The 24,297-nt window shown below is 41.0% G+C and overlaps 1 protein-coding gene across 1 annotated transcript in view; it reads right to left on the reverse strand.

The window, feature by feature from the left end:
* Positions 1-3,658: 3,658 nt before the first annotated feature.
* The window catches only part of CDCA2 (cell division cycle associated 2), a 71,027-nt gene continuing 50,388 nt past the window's right edge, over positions 3,659-24,297 (reverse strand). The window contains exons 14-15 of the mRNA XM_081091070.1: positions 7,838-8,009; positions 3,659-5,011 (exon numbers count right to left, since the gene is read on the reverse strand). Coding sequence (XP_080947196.1) covers positions 3,885-5,011; positions 7,838-8,009 — 1,299 coding nt within the window. The 3' untranslated portion in view covers positions 3,659-3,884. The remainder of the gene's footprint in view (positions 5,012-7,837; positions 8,010-24,297) is intronic.

The following is a 24,297-nucleotide window of genomic DNA, read 5'->3' on the forward strand; positions in this document are numbered from 1 at the left end:
AACCACAATGAGATACTATTGTACCGCATACCTACTAGAATGCCTATAATGAAAGGGACTGACAGTACCAGGTTTCTGGTAAAAATGTGAAGCTACTGGGACAACTTTGCTGCAGGTAAGAATGCAAAATGGTGCAGCCCTTCATAAAGCTTGGTGGTTTCGTAGCTAAACAGTTAAAACACATCCCAATAGTACATCCCAGGAATCCCACTCCTAAGCATTTACCCCAAGATAAATGAAAACACACGTCTATAAAAAATATCCTTATGTGACTGTGTATAGGAGCTTTATTTGGAACAACCAAAAAACAACAACAAAACAAAAGAGAAACAACCCAAATAGCCATCAATTGGTGAATAAACAAATTGGTACACCCATAAAATGGAGTATTACTTAGCAATAAACAGAAATCGACTACTTACGACATGCGACATTGATGAATCTCAAAAGCTTTATGCTAGATTTAAAAAGGACATACATACTATATGATCCCATTTATATGATATTCTGGAAAAGGCAAAACTATAAGGATAGCTATCAGTGAGGGAGGGGCTGTGAGGGGCCAGGTTGAGGGAGAAGGGATTGACAGCAAGGAGGTAGGAGAGAACCTTTGGGGTGATGAATATGTTCTATTACTTGGCTGTGGTAGTGGTTACAGGACTTGATGAATTTGCCAAAATTCAAACTGTAAGTTCAAAAGGGGTGAACTTTATTGTAGGTTAATTATTCCTCAAGAAACCTGGTGTAAAAAAAGAAAAAGCCCTTTTAATATAAAGCATGAATCAGGTATTATTAATCATTTTTTCTTCTTAGGCCAAATCTAAATCTGACCCTTAATTCTATGACTTAAGTGCCTGTGGGAACAGTAGGAGAGAAAATGGAAGCCAAGTGGCAGGACAATATGAGAGACAGAAAGAAGGCAAAGATGTCAAATTCTTTATAAAGGGGCTTTGCCAGGTATGATTTATAAAAGAGAACTTAATAACCATTTTAATTTCAGGGAATTTATCTTATATTTTCACACAAACCCAGTGTGGCTTAATTTTCAATAACAACAACAAAAAAAGACAAGTAGCATGCATTAGGAAGGAAATGACTACATGATAAATACCAAAGTTATGTAATTCTACGAAAAGGGCTTAAAACACCAAAGAGCACTAGGGCTCCCCATGTTAAGACTGAGGATGCTCAGTATTTTGTTGAATAAAAAAAATCAAGTTGCAGAATGGCACGTATAGTGATCCCATCAGAAAACAAACCCATAGTCGTGTTTACACAGGGAAGGTCTGGAAGCTGTACGGGCTGTTAACAGGGTTTACATTTAAGAAAGCTGTAGGACGCTTGCATGGGTGGGAGAAGACAGTTTTTACTTTTGTAAAATCATCTACTTTTTTCAATAGCCACATGTTCCTTTTGTAATAAAAATGAGTAAAACTAGAGTTAAAGGGAGGTTCCCTCAGCAGCAGCAGCCAGAGGCCCTGGCTCTAGATAGGGGTGCAGGAGAAACTCCAGATGTCATGCTGCCATCTTCTGGAACAAACAAGAATCTACAGAAGCGGGAAAAGATGAGAAGAGGCTGTTCTAAGGCTAAATGTCAATGGTTACAGCAGTAAAAAAGGTCAGAAAAAAATGATTTTGGAGCCAAGTTTTTGATTAAACCACAAGTGAAAACCATTAAAAAGAGAAAGCATGGCAAATACAGAAATCTTTAACTTTTTGCAAGTTTTATGATTCAAATGAGACGTAAAGGATAAAACTGTACCTAAGTTTCTTTAATTTTTCAGAGCTGATCTTTTTAGAAAAAATGAATTTGTTCTTTAGAAATAGCAACAAAATATTCACATTGAAACAGTGAAACCAACACAACTTGTAAAATGTTTTTGTATTTTTAAATGTAGATGCTAGAAAATGAGAACAACTTTGTATTTGAAAATTCAAGAGAAAAAAAAAATCACACACAAAAATGTTTTCCTTATCCTCATGAACACTTTTGAGGAATAAAACAAAGCAAGTGAAATTTTAAAAAGTCTAAGACAACTGATATTATCGATCACCATACAACTAAAAGGGGAGAAAATAACAATCTTTTTTTTTAACCCTCATGTTAAACAAAGGAGAAATACAAATATTTAACAGAAAACAAAACCCTCTAACATCTTATATTTCTGAAAGTTTTTTCTTTTTTAATTACCAAAACCAAAAAGCTTCCTAAGAAGTTAGTTTTTCTTTTTCTGTGGTTTGTTTTCAGTGGTATCCATTTGCCAACCACACTAAACTATAAAAGAGGGGGAAAGTCCATAAATAATTTACGTGTGAAGATAAAAGAATTTTTTAAACAATCCACCCTTTAGCAGAAGAAATTGGGGATCACTTTGAGTGTTAATGTAAAATACATTAGTCTTTAGCAGCAGGAGTTCCAGACCTATTGGTGCCAAGAAGGTAACAAATAGTCTCTCTCGGAGGAGGGGAAATGGGCGCTCAGCAGGCGCCTTCTTCCCTGTTGTGTTATTTATAGAGAGCCCTATTTGTTAACAGGTTTCTGCTATATTGGAGAGGGAGAGTTTAATGATTTAAAGGATTCCAAAGACAATTGTGTAATGATACAATGATTTATGCACACTCACAAATTCCAGATATATAGGCTTTAGATTTTCAAACCGCTATTGCCAAAGTGGCGACAGGATACAGGATAGATATACTGCCATATGGCTGAGGCATAACTAGAAAATCCGAGACAAGTGACAGTACTTGACATAGTGAAATAAAGATAGCAAGGCTGGAAACGGCCTTGTTAAAAAAGAAATGAGCGACATACTGCCGCTTTGAATAAGTTTTTCGGGTTTAAGAAAATTTCTTTAAGGAGAACCACAAATAAATCCCAAATTACCTGTGACTAATTTGAATAATCTGGGAAATGAGTCTTCAACTAAACTGCTATAGCCACATCTCACCCAACAAAGCATGTAAGAATACTGTTTGAGTTACAAAATGCTTTCACATTCATTATTTATAAATTATATTTTCATTTTATAATGATAGATTTATCATACAGAGTGGGACAAAAGCAGGTTTACAGTTGTGAGTACACAAAAGTTTAAGCTTGTAATAATATTTATGAATTATTGTATCATTCTCTATACAAACAGCTGTAAACCCGCTTTTGCCCCACCTTGTATTTGGGTCATTAAAAGATTTCCAAAATTCCATGTTTGAAATTTGATTTTAATATAAGTATTAAAAATTTAATTTGAGACAGATAAAGCAAGTCATTGAAGCTTCTCTTAACTTTAACTCAAGAAACAAGTTTTATAATTCATCTACTCTAATTGTTAAACTTTTTAACCAGTTTTTTTTGCAGTATTTTTAAAATAAAAACACTTTAACACCTTTCCACCTTGTATTAACCTCCAATTTTCATCGTTACATTAATTATATCAATATAGTTTTGTTTTGCTTTTTCAGAAAAACCCCTCTTCTCATCCAGATGTAATGAGGTGGTAAACATGTACTAACGTAAAATGAAACTTAAGAGACATATTATCGGCTCTATAAACAATCCTTTTTTGGAAAATACTAATAAAGCATTTACCACGTGGGGGAAGAAGGACATATTTAATAGAATGTTTTCTTTTCGAATGATAAAGCAATTCACTTGTTTCTACTTCAAAGTAGGTTCAACTCAAGTGATTTTATTTGAAACTTTGAAAACACTGAAATCGCACAGATAGCAGGAACCAGGAAGAATCTTTTAAGCACGGACAGTTACCTTCTCTCTGGCCAAAGGTTCCACAGATGTCAGTTATTCCGCAGTTCTCCGATAGGGCTAATGCTCTCGATGTCCTTTAGAGAGCTTTCTCCCTTCTGGCTGAGAAGGTTCTTCCTGCTCAGCATTCTGACCTGGTATTCTCAGTGTTTGCAAGCGCAGATGTACAAAAGCTCTTCCTTCTTCTCTGAGGGAAAGTGGAAGAATTCGCTGCTAAGCCCTCACTCTTTTCTTGATCTGATGTGGAGTAGAGTGGACATGGTGGTTGTCTGGACACAGCTTTTCTTCTGGGGGACATACTTTCAAGTCCTCTGCTGTCAAATGTATGCATTGTTCTCCTTTTGGTTCTTTGGGAAGGGCAGGAAGTGGAAGGAAGTGGAAGTGAAATCCAGACAAGTCCTTCATTTTCCAAATCTTTCTGTAGCCTTGTGCTACGTCTGACTTTTGTTTCCCGATTGGTTCTCTGAAAGGTCTGCTCTAGGGAGTCAGATAAATCTTTATACAGTTCAGAATTTTCCAAACTAATTTCAACAGAGCTGCCCACACTGTCGGAAGGTTTGTGACTTCCGTCAGTTTCTAAGTGTAAACTTTGACCAAATGGATAACACACAGAGCGTCGTCTTCTACGTTTCTGTTCACAGCTCCCACCACTGCTGCTTGCTGCTGACTTTCTTCGTACATCCTGGCTTTGACTTTTCTTTTCTTTTCTATTGTCAATTAAGACACCCTCTGAATAACCACATTCTTTTGGTGAGCCAGACAGTAAATACTTGGTCTGCAGTTTTCCTTCAGTAGCTCTTAAGAAGTTATCCTGTTGTTCACACTTTATATCACCTGGAACTTTCATGTGAAAGTGGTTTTCCACATTTTGATCAGCAGCAGAAAATTCTTGGGGCTGCATGAGAAAAGCTGACTGTGGACCATCTGATACAATGGGTTTTTCAGTCACAGAAGCACAAGAAACATGACTGTTTTCATTCTCCGTCCCAGTTTTTAGGTCATTTTCACTTTCCCACCTAATTTCTGCTTTTGGAATAATTTTACTTGTACAGATTCCTTCAGTATTTATACTTGAATCTTGATCAAAAGTGGAATTAATAAGCAACAAGGAACTTTTTATGTGAGAGCTGCAGAATTCAGACACACCGTGCTCATTAAACTCTGGATTCAAGTCTGAGTGCTGAGGGAGACGGTTCTTTCTTTCTGGAGGCTTCCTTTCTTCAAGTTCACCATTTGAGTTGAAATCATCTATGGGCATGTAAACAAGTTTGAATCTAATTAAAAAGTAACCATAAAAATAAACTTTAACAATCAAATGAGTGCCATACTGTAATCTGTTTTAAACTTCCAAAAACTCACAAGATGTATAAACTATTACATTGTACCTATCCTATCTGTCATCATCCTTTCTCTTTTAGTTCTTCCCCAGGCCACAGGTTAAGAAAACATGTAGTTAATGTTTGAATTAATAAAGCACAAAACCTCAGACCAGGAAAATGAGAACTGTATCTTAAATTGCTTCCATTCTAATGTACTTGCCACACTATAAGGTCAATTAGCTATATTTCCCATTTCCCTAAAAATGAATTACTGAAAATGGGCAATGTCCTGCTTCTGAAATCATCTATCAATGTTTCCCCTAAGTAGTTTGCGTGTAAAGCTAAAAGAATTTTTTTAAACATCTACCTTTTAACAGAAGAAATTGAGGATCACTTTGAGGAAAGAAAACTTGGAATTCTGGGGAACTTACTGGCTTCACTAAAAGGGTACTCCCTGAAGACACTCAGGTCTTATGCCCTGTGTTAAAAAATTAACATAAACTGAATTGTACTCTCATGTAGAGCCATTTTTATTTCAATATTCTAAAAATTTCTTCTGCCTCAATCGCTGACTAAAATTCCTCCTCCAGGGAACTCGCGCTGTATGGAGCCTGTCCTGTGTTCTCAGCACACTGTGTGACATCACAGGGGAAAAAAATCAAGGGTGAGAACACCTCGTTATGGTTCTCAAGTTATGTAACAAAGCGTAAATGAGTTCAGGCCTTATTTGTTCTAAAACTCAATACTATTAAATACCATCTCTCTTGTTATCTCATATAATGTTTTAATTCATCAGTCAAATGAGTATAAAAATGTTCTAAACAAAATCAAACTGGCAGACATATATAACAAGCTGAACAAAAAAATCTATAAAAAATTTTCTGTTTGAAAGGCATATATATGCACTAGATTAAGCCCAGTGCATGAAATTCATGCACTTGGGGAGGGTCCCTCAGCCCGGCCTGCGCCCTCTTGCAGTCCAGGAGCCCACAGGGAGTGGGCCTAAGCCAGCAGTTGGACATCCTTAGCGCTGCCGCGGAGGCAGAAGAGGCTCCCGCCACCACCGCTGCGCTCGCCAGCCATGAGCCCGGCTTCTGGCTGAGCAGCACTCCCCCTTTGGGAGCACACTGACCACTAGGGGGCAGCTCCTGCGTTGAGCATCTTCCCCTGGTGGTCAGTGCACACCATACCAACTGGTCGTTCCGCCATTTGGTCAATGTGTATATTAGTCTTTTATTACATAGGATGTTTGGGGTACTTCAAATCATGTCATGTAAAGCTAGAGATTAACAAAGGGCAGGATCCACTCAGTGCCACCCATTAATATGTCCCTTGGGTTCTTTATACAACCTCAAAAATGGATATTCATATATTGTTCATGAAATTAAATACTCAAGAAAAAAGTAGGCGAGAGAAATGGAGGCAGGCAGAGAGGGAGAGAATGAGAGAGAGAGAGAAAGGGAGAGAAATATGGATAGGAAAGGAAGGAAGGGAGGGAGGAAGGGAGGGAGGGAGGGAGGGATACAGACAGGAAGGAAGAAAAGAAGGAAGGGAACTGCTTTAAACCCTTGTAACGGTTATATATAGATTTTTAAAAATTGCTTCAGGTATTCAAAAAAACCCAAATTCTCTAATAAGATGCAAGACAGAAAAAAAATATACTATTATTTAAACTTCTTGAAAGAAAAACAACTGCTTTGGAATTGGGGATAAGACTTCATTTCCAGTCTCAAGGGGACCGCAATTTGCAGGGAATTGAGGCAGACAGATCACTATAAACCAGGTGGGAAGGAGTAATGTGAACAGTTTTCCTGGAAAGGCAGCCAGCTCAGCTAAACGAAATCGTAAGGAGAGCAGCATTCGACCACCCCCTGTCCCAAGATAAACCACCTGAAAGGCTGGGATAGGAGAGTGCTGCTCTGCAGGTGCCTGGGGCTGGAGGAGCCTGGTGTGACTGGATGGGTCCTGTGTTTAAACTTTTGAGCTTTCCCAAAATTAAAAAGGAGGCAGAAGCCAAAAGTTTAAAGTGGCATGTACCATATTCATCCTTGAATCTGTTATAAATCCTATACGGTATGTTGCAAAAGGAATGCAGGCTAAAAATATTGGATGACTAACAAAGGTAGGTATTTTAAAAATGATTCTATACAAAATTAACACACCAAATAAACACATACTCTTATTATGTGTAGCAAGTTTTGTTAATTTCAAACCCTAGCATTATAAAGCAGGTGCAACTTCAATTTTTATCTAACTAGAATATTTAGCAACTCTGTCTTTGCTTTTAAACAAAGCTTTCAAGGTGATCAAGCTCAATTTACAAATGGCATTTATAGAAGATGCTTAATAGGGCCAACTCTACTGAAATGCAAGGAAGTATATTTTTTAACTGTTGTCCTTAATTCATATTAGATGTATCTAGTGTCGAGCCATCACCTCATTCACTTTTAATGATGGGCTATACCACCAAACAGAATTCATTTTACTTTAACAAAATGCTTTCAAAAGGAAAAAGAAATAGGATGAAAAAAGTATTTCTCCTAAAACTTTATGAGTTTCTTTGGGGGGAGGATCCAGAGCTTCCATCAAAGTCTGAAAGGGTCTAGGTGACATAAAAGTTACACACTGCTACTTCCTTAACATGCCTGTGGTAAGATGAAAAGTTGTTTTTTTCTTTATTTACAATTTACATGGTGAATGGGAAAAAGGAAAAAAATAAAGAGAAATAGCAACAAAGAAGGTGAAGAGAAGAGACCTGAAAACTTCCTACGGACACTTGGAACTGAAGGCGACATCTCATAGAGTTCAGGCAGCTCAGGAATAGGACTTAGAAGCGGCTTCTTAGACGCAATGTCTCTTTCCCCATACAGAGTCTTATCAACGCCTTTCTTTCTTCTTGCTTTCTTCTTTCGGCAACTTTTTAAAACCTGAGAAAATGTATTAAAACACAGTAACTGAGAAAGATATAGCACCATATACAATTTTGACTCTTTAATTTCTATTGAAACACTTAAAACCATTCATCTCATTTAAAATTTCAGAAATCTGATTTGGGGTAGGGGGTGAGGTTCCTTACACAAAGTCAAATAAAATATAAAGCAGAACTCAATGAACAAATTGTAGCAGAAACGTTTTGCACTGCCATAAAGCATTGACAAAATAAACTCAGGATGAGTAAAAAATAGATTAGAGAGACTGGACAGACTTAAGACATGGGGTATTTGTAACCACCCTGTAGTTAGGACGACTCAGCATTAATTTCAGGAGTTACCTACCGCAATACCTACTGCAAGCCATGGGGGGGAGGGGGCGCGTTTTCTCCCCCCAGATCTGGATGAAGAAACAAGAGGTGTGTACATCAAGTTTGAAGAGAACACACAGCTGGCTGAGCTGATGCAAACAAGATTTGTTCAAGATTAAAATGCTTAGGTCAAAATAAAATGGATCTTTAACAAGCACAAGTAGATAAGAAGCAAAGATTGGGAATAATTGATAAAAAACATATGGGTTCTATAAAAATAAAAAATAAAAAACTGCTTACTAATATCTGCAATGCAGTATTAAATTTAATTCTGACTGCCATTTCAGTAACTGAGAACTAATGTCCTATGTTAAGAAGTTTCATATGGAAAAGACTTGAGGGAAAGTTAAACACTGTATTGAAATAATAGATTATGAGTAAAAAGAAATATACTTAGTGTGATACCATATGAGAGAACCAGATCAGGTCAACACAAGAAACATGTTTTTAACAATGCTTCTTAGAAAATGGAATTCATACAAACATTCATGGAGATACTGCTATGTGCAGGTAATACCTTCCTAGGTATGAGACAAAACACACTGGATGTGGAGATATATATATTACTAGGGGCCCGGTGCATGAAATTCATGCGGGGGGGGGGGGGAGGGGCGGGGGGAGGGAGTGTCCCCTCAGCCCAGCCTACGCCCTCTCCAATCTGGGATCGGGCCTAAATCGGCAGTCGGACAACCCTCTCACAATCCTGGACCGCTGGCTCCTAATCGCTCACCTGCCTGCCTGCCTGGTCGCTCCTAACTGCCCCGCCCCCCGCCGGCCTGACTGCCCCTCACTGCCTCTGTGTGCCAGCCTGATCACCCCTAACTGCCCCCCACTGCCGGCCAGGTCGCCCCCAACTGCGCCCCCCCCCCCCCACCGGCCTGATTGCCCCTCACGTCCCGCCCCCCCGGTCCCCCCTACCGCTGCCGGCCTGGTCACTCCACACAGCCTGCTATTCAGTCATTTGGTAGTCCCTCACTAACCCCCCTGCTGGCCTGGTTGCCCCACGCAGCCTGCTGTTCAGTTGTTTGGTAGTCCCTCACTAACCCCCTTGCCAGCCTGGTCATAGGCAGCCATCTTGTGAGGGCATGATGGTCAATTGGCATATTACCTCTTTATTATATAGGATTATTATTACTGATTTCAGATAGGAAGGGAGAGAGAGAGAGAAACATCAATGATAAGAGAGAATCATTGATCGGCTGCCTCCTGCATGCCCCACACTGGGGATAGAGGCTGCAACCCTTGTATATACCCAGACCAGGAATCAAACTGGTTCACAGGTTGATGCTCAACCACTGAGCCATGCCTGTTGGGCTGGATGTGGTCTTTTGGGAGCTCAGGGTCTAACGACAAGTAGTCGTAATACGTATGATCATGACACATTGCATAGACCAAGAAGATGGGTACCTGGCCTATGGGAGGTGTTTGAGGCAGGCTCCCTAGAAAAGGTAATGTCTAAGTTAAATCATAAGCGAGAACTGTTTTGGCCAATTATGGGAGTGGTGCAGAAGGGCTTTTCTAAATAGAAGGGCACTCAGCTGGTGTGGCTCAATGGTTGGGAGTTGACCCAGGGTCACGGCTTGATTCCCGGTTGGGGCACATGCCTGGGTTGATCCCCAGTGTGGGGTGTATGGGAGGCTGTTTCTGCCTCTCCCTCCCTCCCCCTTCCTCTCTCTGAAATCAATAAAAACATATATTTTTTAAAAAGATTAAAAACAAAAAAAGAAACAAAGGGAAGAGAAAGGCATTCACAAGAGCACCATGTGAGGCAGCACAGACGAAGAGCTGCAAGCAGCAGTGTATTGTGGGTGGGCCCACGTAGAGATGGCAGATGAAGCTAAGCAAGCAGGGCCCTTGTTCACACTGACAGCAACAAGGTCTCATTGCACGGTGATTCAAGGAGTAAACAACATCTGAAGTTACATTTAAGAAAGATCATGTAAATGAATGTTGGGAAATAGTGAATAATTTTCAAGAGTACATAAGTGGCCAAGAACTGTATGTTCCATGAGATATCTACGGATAGCCTGTAAAACAAAACATTCCATGGAAAAATAATTACAGAAGATAAATGTTCCTCATATTCTCTGAGAAATCCTCAGTATAAATAACGTCTACATACATTAGGAAAATGCTGGGTTAAATATGTCTTTATGACACTTTTTATTTTCAGGGAATTTCTGTTCACTTCCATGGGATAGCTGGGGAAATTATAGCTTAGTCCAGTGGTCGGCAAATTCATTAGTCAACAGAGCCAAATGGCAACAGTACAACGATTGAAATTTCTTTTGAGAGCCAAATTTTTTAAACTTAAACTATATAGGTAGGTACATTGTTATTAACTTAATTAGGGTACTCCTAAGCTGGACTTTGCTAAAAACGTCCTCAATCTGAGGGGTCAACCTCAGCGAACATACCCCCACTTCTTCTAATGCCACTTCTTCAAAATAGACTCGCCCAGGCCGAAAGCCAACTTCTGCGCATGGGCCACAAAATTTCAATCACACTGTACGTGCGCGCCTGCACGTGGTACTTTGTGGAAGAGCCACACTCAAGGGGCCAAAGAGCCACATGTGGCTGGCGAGCCGTGGTTTGCTGACCACTGGCTTAGTCAATGGATGTGGGCTCCATCAATGAGCTGCAAAAGAAAGTAGTTGGCCTCTGGTGCAAGAAGCCTTCTGTTCAAATCCTGACTCTGCTTTATAACCTTAGGCAAGTTACCTCACCTCTCTGTACCACATTTTGAACTCATCTGCAAAAATGCAAATCACAATAGCACTAGTATTAAATAAGTTTACTTAGGTTGATATGGGGGAAATATTTTTAACATCAAAAACTATGCTCTTGCCCTAGCCAGTTTGGCTTAGTAGATAGAGCATCAACTTGCGGATTGAAGGGTCCCAGGTTCGATTCCAGTCAAGGGCACATACCTAAGTTGCAGGCTGGATCCCTGGCCCTGGTCGGGGTGTGTGCAAGAGGTAACCAATCGATGTGCCTCACTCATCATTGATGTTTTTCTCTCTCTCTCCCTCACCCTTTCTCTCTGAAATCAATAAAAATATATATTTTTTAAAAATCATGCTCTTAGTATTACTGTGTGACACGATCCCTACATGTTCAGCTAATATACTATGGTCAATGTTTTAACTTCTAGAATAGTTTCTGATTCATATGGAGAGAAAATCCACTTTCAGCAGAATTTTGAAAACCTTTGTTTCATTCATAAAATTTGCCAAACATGGTGAAAGACGAGTATTCTGTTTTTTCATGGTCATGGCCAATAGAAGTACACCAACCAAAAAGCAAAGATGAAAGCCACTATGGTCTGCCATGAAAATACATCTATATTATCCTTAAGGAGGTTTCATCTGCAAAGGCGAGAACTTTAACAAAATTTGAATTAAAGTCAATACAAAAAAGCCTTGCTTATACTGCGAAAAACAAAAAGCCACTTGTAATTGGAATCCTAAGGAAGCCATGTGATCGAGAAGTGGTTCATGACTTGGAGCAAAGGACAACCGAAAGTATTATCCCTAAAGTGATTCTATTTCCTCCAGAATCACCGCTATTTCTTCTCACACAGTGAAGGAGGTCATGCGCCAGAAGTAAATGCTTATCTTTTATTTGCACCATTAAGATTTGGCAACAAATCAAATTGTATAGGAAAGCTTATCATAAAAGCATACACTTCCCTACCCTTGCTGTTTGCTTACTAGTTCATTTTTAGTTCTGTAGGTAGCTCCATCCCTTAACTAAGGGGCTCATATTGCTACATTTTTAACTTTTTATAAAGGACAATGTTGAACACACAAAAAATAGAATAGTATATTGACCCCCATGTACCCATCAACTATTGTCAACAATCACTATAATGTATAGAAATCAAAATTCATTTATAAACACTCCCCCACCCCCGATTATTTTAAAGCAAATCATTTCATCTGAAAATCCTATATATCTTTAAGAGGTAAGGGCTCCCTTTTTCCACAATAAAATGAAACATTTCATTACCTGACATTGTATTCTATTGATTTTTTTTCCTTTTACTATGAAATTTAATTTTTTTCCATGTGTTCTTGATATAAATGACATATAACATCATATAAGTTTAAGTCATACAATGTAATCACTTGTTTTATTTATATATACACACACATCTTCACATTTAATTATATATATCTTCACTGATATATCTATATCTATACACACTAGTATATCTCTTTTAAAAATAACAACACACCCAAAAACCTGGACCAATTTCCAGTGAATTATGCTGAGTGAAAAAAAGCCAGGAGAAAGCAAGATGGCAGCATAGGTAAACACCAGAGATTGCTGCCTCGCACAACCACTTCAAAAATACAACTAAAAGACAGAATGGACATCATCCAGAAACACAGGAAGGCTGGCTGAGTGGAAATTCTACAACTAGAAGGAAAGAGAAAAGCATACCGAGACTCAGAGGAGGTGTGGTGCGGAAGTAAAATACAGAGGTACAGAGGCGCATGCGGAGAGGGCTGGTGGCTGAGGACACAGTTGTCTTTTTCAATCAGGAGGGAGTCTCAAGCTCTGAGCTCCAGTTCTGGGCGAGTCTCTGGGGACCCAGACTCATATGGGAGAAATTGGACTGTCTGGCATCAGTTGGAACTTGAGGGCAGCTTTCTCTCGGGGGTGCTTGCAGCGATTGCCGGGACACTGAGAAGCAGGGCCTCTGAGGGCAGGACCGAGGCAGCCATAACTGCTCGTTCCACCCTGTTGATCCCCTGGGACCCCGCCCCACCCAAGCCCTGCATGGAGGCTTTTGCATATGAAAGGCCTGGCCCTTTCCAATCTGATAATTACCTAACAAACTGCAGCTGGCCCAAGCCCCCAGGGCAACTTGCATTGAGTCAAAGCTGGCTCCTGCTGGATAGCCTCAGGCAGAGGCTAAATTAGCACCTCCTTAGAGATCCAGAAGCCAGTGTGTTTGGTGGTCAGAGTGCATAAAGGACACACTCAGGGGTCAGATTCAGTGAGCACCAAAGCCCCATTGAAGCAAGTCTTGCCCCGGAGGGGTGTCTCCAGCACAGAAGTTCTCCCACTGCAGACACAGCTGATTCTCACAGCCAACTGGCCTGGAGGTCAATCCCTCCCAGTGTTACCTACAACAATCAAGGCTTAACTACAACAAGACTGTGCACAAAGCCCACAAGGGGGTGCACCAAGAGTGTCCACCTAAGGTAAATTGGAGAGGCTGAGCCACTGGGCCCTATAGGACACCTAGCACAGAAAGCCACTCTATCGACACAGCGAAGCATAAAAAATGCGGAGACAAAGAAACAGGACACAAATGACAGAAATGGAGGAAAGCAAACTACTGGATATAGAGTTCAAGACCACACTTTTAAGGTTTAAAGAATTTTCTAGAAACCGCCGACAAACTTAATGAGACCCTCAAGAAATCTAATGAGACCCTTGAGGTGGTGATAAAGGACCAACTAGAAATAAAGCATACACTGACTGAAATAAAGAATAATATACAGACTCCCAACAGCAGACTAGAGTATCCCAAGAATCAAGTCAAAGATTTGAAATATGAAGAAGCAAAATACACCCAACCGGAAAAGCAAAATGAAAAAAGAATCCAAAAATACGAAGATAGTGTAAGGAGCCTCTGAGACAGCTTCAAGCGTACCAACATCCGAATTATAGGGGTGCCAGAAGAAGAGAGAGCAAGATATTGAAAACCTATTTGAAGAAATAATGACAGAAAACTTCCCCTACCTGGTGAAAGAAATAGACTTACAAGTCCAGGAAGCGCAGAGAACCCCAAACAAAAGGAATCCAAAGAGGACCACACCAAGACACATCATAATTAAAATGCCAAGAGCAAAAGACAAAGAGAGAATCTTAAAACAGTCATTTACCTACAAGGGAGTACCCATATGACTGTCAGCTGATTTCTCAACAGAAGCTTTGCAGGCGAGAAGGGAGTGGCAAGAAATATTCAAAGTGATGAATGCCAAGAACCTACAACCAAGATTACTTTATCCAGCAAAGTTATCATTCAGAATTGAACGTCAGATAAAGAGCTTCACAGATAAGAAAAAGCTAAAGGAGTTCATCACCACCAAACCAGTATTATATGAAATGCTGAAAGGTATCCTTTAAGAAGAGGAAGAAGAAAAAAAAGGTACAGATACAAATTATGAACAACAAATACACATCTATCAACAAGTGAATCTAAAAATCAAGTGAATAAATAATCTGATGAACAGAATAAACTGGTGATTATAATAGAATCAGGGGCATAGAAAGGGAGTGGACTGCCTATTCTTCGGGGGAAAGGGGTGTGGGGGATGAGGGAAGAGACTGAACAAAAATCGTGCACCTATGGATGAGGACAATGGGGGGAGGGGGGAAGGGCGGAGGGGGGGGGTGGGAACCAGGTGGAGGGGAGCTATGGGGGTAAAAAGAGGAACAACTGTAATAATCTAAACAATAAAGTTTTAATTTAAAAATAAATTAAATTAAATTAAAAAAGAAAGAACAAAGCCAGTCCCAAAAGGTTACATAGTGTGTGATTTCATTTACATAACCTTTTTTTTAAAGTATATTTTATTGATTTTTTTTACAGAGAGGAAGGAAGAGGGATAGAGAGTTAGAAACATCGATGAGAGAGAAACATCGATCAGCTGCCTCCTGCAGGACCCCTACTGGTGATGTGCCCGCAACCAAGGTACATGTCCTTGACCAGAATTGAACCTGGGACCCTTGAGTCCACAGGCCGACACTCTATCCACTGAGCCAAACTGGTTAGGGCTACATAACCTTCTTAAAATGACAAAATTAAAAATATGGATAATAGATTAGTGGATGCTGGGGGAGGGGGGAGGGAATGGGAAGTGAATATAGCTACAAAAGGACAAGAAGAGAGCTTTGGCGCAACAAAATGTCCTTATCTTGACTGTATTTTGGTAATGTACTACTGTATACTGTACAACAGTTCTGCAAGATGTCAACACAGTACCACTGGGAAAAACTAGGTAGAGGGTACTTGGGATCTTTCTAATTCTTCTTACAACACCATGCATTTCTAAAATTATCTTAAAATGTAACATTTAACCATACAAAAACCATAATGACAGCAACTTTCCCTAATATTTTGTCAGAATTCGAAGTACCCAATAGGTCCATAAAGGTCTTTTTAGAATTATTCAAAGCAGGACACCAATAAGGTCTCCACACATTCCATTCGGTTGCTAGATCTCTTTAAATCTTTGGTTCCTTAACTTTTTCCTCTTGCCATTTATTTGGTGAATAAACTGAGGCATCTATGCCCAGCATAAGCCAAATTCTTTTTTATTTTTATTTTTGGAAAGAGCATTTCAGAGATGACTGTATACTTCCTTACTGCAACAAGAGGCCAGTTTTACTCCTTCTGTGGCATGATGAATAACCAGGGCTCAGATGTTCAGTCTCATCTATCCATCCTGCTTCCCCATTACCTCCCACCTAACATTCAAGAGCCTTCATGAGTGTCTTTTTTACTTATTAGTGGGAATGCCTCATCAATTATTTACTTGAAATAGAGCTCAAACTCTATTTTCTAATTTTTAGAAAAATTAGTTGATGTCTGAGACAGCTAAAGTGGCCTTCAAGTTTTGTTATATTTTTAATTATTATGAACTTAACTATTTTTTCATTATTTGATGTTTGTGTTTCAATCTATTACAATCACTATTTCTGATGGTCAGACTGCCCCCTTTTGGTCAGTGGTCACCCGTTCTTGCTGGTTTTGTGGCCTCTATCAAGGTCCCAGCAGTTTAAGCTTCCTTGCTTGCACACTGGGACAGAGCTGAGTTCATTTCCTGTATCTGCTGTTGTAAATCTGAAAGCAGTTGTTTCACTAAGGAATTCTGTGAAAATGGTATTTAGAGATAGCAATCTAGGTATCAGAGATGCTCACTCCTAAGCTTCATCAATAGAGAAAGAAAATGGTGGCAGTTGGGGTACTGGAAATATCGAGGGGAAGACTATGTAAAGTATATGACTGTCTAACCACTAAGCTCTATACCCGAAACGAATACATTAAAAAAAAAAGAATTTTCTCATAATTTTAAAGGAAAATACCTCAGTTCATACTGGTATTTCCCACTCAAATTTTGTCTAGCAAGGTTTTGAAATGTTTTTGTCTCATAGTGAAAAGTCTTGATACCTAATGACAGTTAAAGAGCTGCTTATTTTTTTTATTCTAGATTTAATTCCCCTGTCAAAATGAGTGCTTCCTACTGTTTAAGCCTTCTTTGCAGTTATTTTTGTATTTAGGATCTATCCCACAGGATTTGTCAAATTTCTAAGTTTAAAAAAATTCTTTGTAAGATTAAGCCACCAAGTTGACATTTACAGTTAATTTGTTTCATTTTGTTTTCAAATTTTAGGCAATGTTCTTTTTCCTAAATTTGATTTAATTTTGTTTGATAGTTATAACACTTACATGGTTCAATGTCAAAAGGTAAAACATTCAAGGAAGTCTAGCCTCATTTCTTCCTATTCCCCCCTCCAGTCTCCTCTCCCTATAGGTCACCAGTTGTTTTTGCCTTATTCTCCAACTTTTTTTTTTTTTTTATTACAGTGGTGTAGCCACCCCACTGGTTACTTTCCCCTCCTCTCTTTTTTTTAAATATACTTTTTATTGATTAAGATATTACATATGTGTCCTTATCCCGTTACACCCTACCCCCCTCCTCATGCCCTCACCCCGCCGTTGTCCGTGTCCATTGGTTAGGCCTATATGCTTGCATATAAGTCCTTTGGTTGATCTTCCCCCCTTACCCCCACCCTCCCCTACCTTCCCTCCAAAGCCTGACAGTCCAATCAATGCCTCTCCGTCTCTGGATCAGTCCTTGTTCATCAGTTTATGTTGTTCATTATATTCCACAAATGAGTGAGATCATGTGGTGTTTATCCTTCTCTTACTGGCTTATTTCACTTAGCATAATGCTCTCCAGTTCCATCCATGCTGTGGTAAATGGTAAGAGTTCCTTTTTCTTCTTCCTCTTCTTAAAGGATACCTTTCAGCATTTCATATAATACTGGTTTGGTGGTGATGAACTCCTTTAGCTTTTTCTTATCTGTGAAGCTTTTTATCTGACGTTCAATTCGGAATGATAGCTTTGCTGGATAAAGTAATCTTGGTTGTAGGTTCTTGCTGTTCATCACTTTGAGTATTTCTTGCCACTCTCTTCTGGCCTGCATGGTTTCTGTTGAGAAATCAGCTGACAGTCATATGGGTACTCCCTTGTAGGTAACTGACAGTCACCCTCTTGCTGCTTTTAAGATTCTCTCTTTGTCTTTTGCTCTTGGCATTTTAATTATGATGTGTCTTGGTGTGGTCCTCTTTGGATTCCTTTTGTTTGGGGTTCTCTGCGCTTCCTGGACTTGTAAGTCTATTTCTTTCACCAGGTAGGGGAAGTTTTCTGTCATTATTTCTTCAAATAGGTTTTCAATATCTTGCTCTCTTCTTCTGGTACCCCTATAATTCTGTTGGTAAACCTGAAGTTGTCCCAGAGGCACCTTACACTATCTTCATATTTTTGGATTCTTTTTTCTTTTTCGGTTGGGTATTTTTTGTTTCTTCGTATTTCAAATCTTTGACTTGATTCTTGGGATCCTCTTGTCTGCTGCTGAATCTCTGTATATTATTCTTTATTTCAGTCAGTGTATGCTTAATTTCTAGTTGGTCTTTTTTCATATCCTCCAGGGTCTCACTAAATTTATCTGCGGTTTCCATAAAATTCTTGAAAAACATTATAAACGTGGTCTTGAACTCTATATCCAGTCGTTTGCTTTCCTCCATTTCTGTCATTTGTGACCTGTTTCTTTGTCTCCTCATTTTTTTATGCTTCCCTGTGTTGGTAGAGTGGTTTTGTGTGCTAGGTGTCCTGTAGGGCCCAGTGGCTCAGCCTCCCCAGTTACCTTGGTGCACCCCCTTGTGGGCTTTGTGCACAGTCTTGTTGTAGTTATGCCTTGATTGTTGTAGGATCACTGGGAGTAATTGACCTCCAGGCCAACTGGCAGTGAGAATCAGCTGTGTGTGCAGTGGGAGAACTTCTGTGCTGAAGACACCCTTCTGGGGCAAGACTTGCTTCAGTGGGGCTTTGGTGCTCACTGAGTCTGCCCTCTGAGTGTGTCCCTTATGGATCTGAAGAGTTGTAATCTGGATGGTCCCACTCTGACCACTGGGTACACTGGCTCTTGGATCTAAGGAGGTGCTAATTTAGCCTCTGCCTGAGGTTACCCAGCAGGAGCTACGAAGAGAACTGCAGATTCCCCGTCCTTTATTGGAGTTTGGAGGTGCCCAGATGAGGCCCAGCTGTGAAGCAATGCAAGCTGCTGTAGGGCCTTGGGCCTTCTCTTGGAAGTTCTGGGTCTGTCTGGCCCAGCTGCAATTTGTTAGGTAATTTTCAGGTTGCAAAGGGCAAGGGCATTCATATGCAAAAGCCTCGGCCGCAGCCTGGGTGGGGCGGGGTCTCAGGGAATCAAAGGGTGGAGCAAGCAGCTATGGCGGATCCTCAGCCCTGCCCTAAGGGGCCCCCGAGTCTCAGTGTCCCAGTAATTGATGCAAGCACCTCTGAGGGAAAGCTGCCCTCAAGTTCCGAGTTCTGCCTGCTGCCAGACAATCCAGTTTCTCCCTGTATGAGTCCTGGGTCCCAGAGACTTCCCGGAACCAGAGTTCAGAGCAGTCGGGAGCTTGTGACTCCACTCCCGATTCAAAAAGACGGCTGCGTTCTCAGGTGCCAGCCCCTTTCCGCGCGCACTCGAGCCTCCATATGTCAGCACTTTACTTCCGCACCTCCTCTGAGTCTCCGTGTGCTTTTCTTTTTCCTTCTAGTTGTAGAATTTCCACTCAGCCAGCCTTCCTGTGGTTCTGGATGATGTCCGTTTGTCTTTTTGTTGTATTTTTGAAGTTGTTGTGGGAGGCAGCAATTTCCGTTGTTTACCTATGCGGCCATCTTGGTTTCTCTCTCCAACTTTTTTAATTAAAAGATTTTATGTGTTCATGTATATACACATACTTATATTAATTTTTAATGTTCCCTCTTAGATAAAAAAGGTAGTATATTAGTTTGCCATAATAAGTATCATAACAAAATACCAGACTGGGTGGCTTAAACCAGCCGTAGCTAATGTTTCAGACCTCAAGTACCAACAGTGGTCCACGTTGGCGACCACTGGCTTAACCAATGTTATTTCTCACAGTTCTGGAAGCTCAAAGTCCAAGATCAAGGTGCCGTTGGGTTGGTTTCCTCTGAGGCCTCTTATTAGTGAACAGACGGTTGCCCTCCTGCTGTCCCTTCATATGGTCTTCTACCTGTCTGCCTGCGCCTGGTGTCTTTTATGTCTTCTTAAAGGGACACCAGTCAGAATGGAGTAGGGACCGTACAATGGGCTTCATTTTTACCTAATTACCCCTTTAAAGGCTCTATTTCCAAACAGTCACATTCTGAGGTAGTGGGGTTAGGGCTTCTACCTAAGAATTCTGAGGGAACATAGTTCACCCCTTAATAGGTAGCTTACGATACACCATCATTTTACAACTTATTTCACTAAAGAGTAAATAATTCCTGGCATCATTCCATTGCAGTATTTGGAATTTTTCTTCACTACTTTCTGTAGCTTACAAAATCCTCACTTTGTGAACACACTAGTTTCCTCACCAGTCTTATACTGACAGACATTTGGTTCGTTTTCAGTCTTTGGCATTACAGAGTGCTGCAATAAATAACTTTGTACAATGCCTATTTGTCACTGGGTCTTTGTGATGAATTTCTAGAAATGGGATTACTGGGTCAAAAGGCAAATGATATTTAATTTTGCTTGATACTGCCAAATGGCCCTCAACAGAGATGCATTACCAGAAAAGGTATGAGCACGCCTGTTTACCAACTGACCTTACCAACAGAGTGTGCTGTCAAGCATTTGGAGTTCCCCTCACCTTTGGTAAGAAATGGCATCTCAATGTAGTTCTCCTCATGGTGAAAAACTCCAAACAGATTTCACACGTTTAAGGACCATTTTCATTTCTATTTTGTAAACTTTAAAGAGTATCTCTTGGAGAGAAAGAAATAGCAGCCGAATAGGCACCTAGTCTGGGGGCCAGACTGGAAATACAACTAAACCGGAGAACATCCACCCGGAATTAACGAATTAGTCACAGCTGAGGAGACAATTTACAAGGGCAGAGGACACCTGGAGAGCGGTAGGAACAGGGATGTGGGCTTGAGAGGGGCAGAGGGCAGAGAGGGTGAGGAGGAAGCCTCGTCCCTTGGTGACAGGCATAACATCCAACTGTGAAAAGGAAAAGCCACAGGGCTGCTGGCTGCCCAGCTGCTGAATCTGGACCCAAGACCACAGCCAAGTAGCAGCCCCAGCAAGAAGCAGCGCAGAGCTGGGGGTAGAGAAACCCACAGTTTCCTTATTGTTTTGGTTTGGTTTTGTCTTTGCTTTTATTCTCTAAATCCAGAACACAGGCCTTTTCAATTGCACTCACTCACTCACCCGAGGCTTTGGCGCAGGGAGGGAGGCACAGACTTGAGGTGCCTAAGGAGAGGCTGAGAGGAAGCAGGGCAGGGAGACATGGCCAGGAGTCCTGCATTGGGAAATTCTTTTTCTTTTTCCTTTTTTTTTCTTCCGTTATTTTAATATTACTTTTTATTTTTTTTAAATTTCTTTATTGGTTAATGTATTACAAGTGTGTCCTCATCCCCCCCAATTAACCCCCAACCTCCCCACCACCACTCATTCTTAAGCTTCCAAACCAAAGGGGCCATTTCTCCCCAGAAGAGCTAGCCCCTCCCAGCAGCCTAAGGGCAGGTGACACAGCCTGCCACACCCTGCAGTTTGAGCTTTACCGGAAAGGAAGGCAGAGGCCAAGCTTACGGGTAAGGAGCCCTCAGTGACTGGATTGGAAGAGGGGCCATCCGCCCCACTATTCTGGCAAACAGAGGGATAAAAACTCCAGGTTGCCAGCCAACCTCATTGGTCTCCATACAAGGATCTCTGACCAACCAAGGGCAGAATACTTTGGGCCACTGGTGGAGGAGTAGCTCCGGGTCAGGAAAAAAGACACCCATCTTATTCCCTGAAAGCAAAACAGGACCAACCTACCTAAAGCCCTGTCAGCAACAGATGCTTGAGTGATTAAGGCAAAGAGGGCAGACTGGCCCCGCCTGCTTGCTGCGAAGGCCGGCGGAGATAATCATAAGCAGAGGACTGGTGGATCACTTGGAGTTTCAAGCAGGGTGCATAAGCCAAAGGACAATACCTGACAGGGGTCAGCACCTTAGTACCTAACAGGGAGCCCAGAATTGGCAGACAGCACGAAGAGTGGGGTCCTAAACCAGCTCCCATGGGGCATTACAACTTGGCTGAAGCAAATGATGATTCACTTTTTAATTATTATTTTAATTTTTTTTAACTTACTTTGCACCTTTTTTCTTCCTCCCATTTTTCTTTGCCTTTCCATCTTAGTTTTTCTCTTTTTCCTTCTTTTTTCCCCTTTTCAAAAATGGATCTTCCTGATCTCCTTTATTAATGTGTTATTATTTTATTCTGTTGGTTTATTCATATATCTAATTTCTTCTTGCCTGCTCCTACTCTACTTCCCCTTCTCTTTTCTTTTTCTTCACTACTCAATTTTTTTTTTTTCTCTTCTCCTAATTTTTTAACTTGTTTCACTTCCTAAATTTGGGCCTCTCTGCTCTTTCCTCTAATTCCCTTTTCAAAGAATTATTTTTTATTTTTTCTTCTTGTCTTCTCATTTCTTTTCTCCTTCCTCTATTCTAAACCATGGTCCTTCACCCATTCATCCAATTCCTTAACCTTATTTTCTCTATTTAAGCTCTGCATCTACAGATTATGCCCCCCCACCCCCACCCCCTTTTTCCGTTTTTGTTTGTGCTATTTGGTTTATTTGTTTGTTTTATTGTGTTTTCTCCCCACATTCTTTCTTTCTTTTTTTTTTCTCGCTATCATTCTTGCGGTCACTTTTATTGGGATTACAGGTATCTTCTATACATTCGTGTTCTGTTTCTCCTGTGTTGTGTCTTGTCGTGTTGTATTCTGTGCTGTTTATTCAGCGCCTCCACAATGGTTGGCACGACACAAGCCACATAATCAGACACCCTGAGAGGAGACTCCATCCACAAACAGGACAATAACATTTAAGACCCAGCTATATCAGGAGAACCCAAATATCTCAAGTAGGGGGCGTCCCTAGAACACCCAGCCCAGAAGACCTGAGAGACTGCACCACTGGGTCCTACAAAACATCTACTACATAAGACCGATTTAAAAATCTGGATTGCAGAACAGTTTGGCCTAATACATAGAAACAATTACAGAGAAACAGCAAAAATGGGGAGTCAAAGAAAGAATATCTTGGACATTTTTCTCTAGTTAACTTTTTACTCAATTTAGAAGCTTTTTTAATATTAGTGATCTTAATCCTTTATGTTTGATATAAATTGAAGATCATGATTACCACAATCAAGTTAATAAACACATCCATCCCCTCACATAGTTAGTAGTTACCACTTTTATGTGTGTGTAAGACAGCGGTTCTCAAGCTGTGGGTCGCGACCCCTTTGGGGGGTCGAACGACCTTTACACAGGGGTCGCCTAAATACATCCCGCATAGCATATATTTACATTACGATTCATAACAATAGCAAAATGACAGTTATGAAGTAGCAACGAAAATAATTTTATGGTTGGGGGTCACCACAACATGAGGAACTGTATTAAAGGGCCGCGGCATTAGGAAGGTTGAGAACCACTAGTTTAAGATCTATTCTCTTAGAACACTTCAAGCATACAACATAGTGTAAATCTCCACTAACCTCTGCCATGAAAGATGAGGATATTTCTCACTTAAACTAAACCTTCCTCTTCCTTGTTAGTTTGGTTCTTTCACTGGTTACCTTTGAATTTACATTTGTATTTCTTTGCATCTTTTAAAAAAGATCTTAAGCTCCTAATTTGTAAGATGATAATTATAACAGCCATAGTGCTTACTATGGCCAGGCATTGTGCTAAGTGTTTTACATGTATTAACTCATTTACTATTCACCATTTATAAAAGGATAATATGCTAATGAGACTGGGAGACCTTTCAGAAGTCCTTCCAGACAAAGCCATGGTGGCGGGGCTGAGGCAGGGGTGGTTAGGGGTGATCAGGCCAGGAGGGGAGGGCAGTTGGGGGTGATCAGGCCAGCAGGGGGGGCCAGTTGGGGGCAAGCAGGGTGGCAGGGGGGTCAGTTGGGGCCGAGCAGACCAGCAGGGGGGGCAGTAGGGGGTGAGCAGGCTGGTGGGGGAAACAGTTGGGGATGATCAGGCTGGTGGGGGGGCAGTTGGGGGCAATCAGGCTGGTGGGGGGGGGCAGTTGGGGCCGAGCAGGCCAGCGGGGGGGGGCAGTAGGGGGCGAGAAGGCCAGCGGCGGGGGGGGGGGGGGCATTTGGGGACAAACAGGCTGGCAGGCAAGTGAGCAATTAGGAACCAGTGGTCCTGGATTGCGAGAGGGATGTCTGACTGCCGGTTTAGACCCGATCCCCCAAGGGGTCCCAGATTGGAGAGGGTGCAGGTGGGCTGAGGGACACCCCCCACCCCGCCCCCGCACGAATTTCATGCACCAGGCCACTAGTAAGCTTATAAAATAAGTACAATACCTCCATTTAAAACCAATAGAAGAATCAAGAATCTTGCCCACAGTGCCAGTGCTAGGAAGCAGCAGGATTCAGAACCCAGGTTATCTGGCTCTAGTCTAGAACCTGCACTATTAACCACCACACCATTAGTGTTAATACCCTCACTTCCATCCTTTCTACCTACTTTCACCTTTTGCTCTTAACTACACTTAGATCATCTTGTACATAATC

Source organism: Myotis nattereri, assembly GCF_964212035.1.
Source record: "Myotis nattereri genome assembly, chromosome: 5".
Lineage (NCBI taxonomy): Eukaryota > Metazoa > Chordata > Mammalia > Chiroptera > Vespertilionidae > Myotis > Myotis nattereri.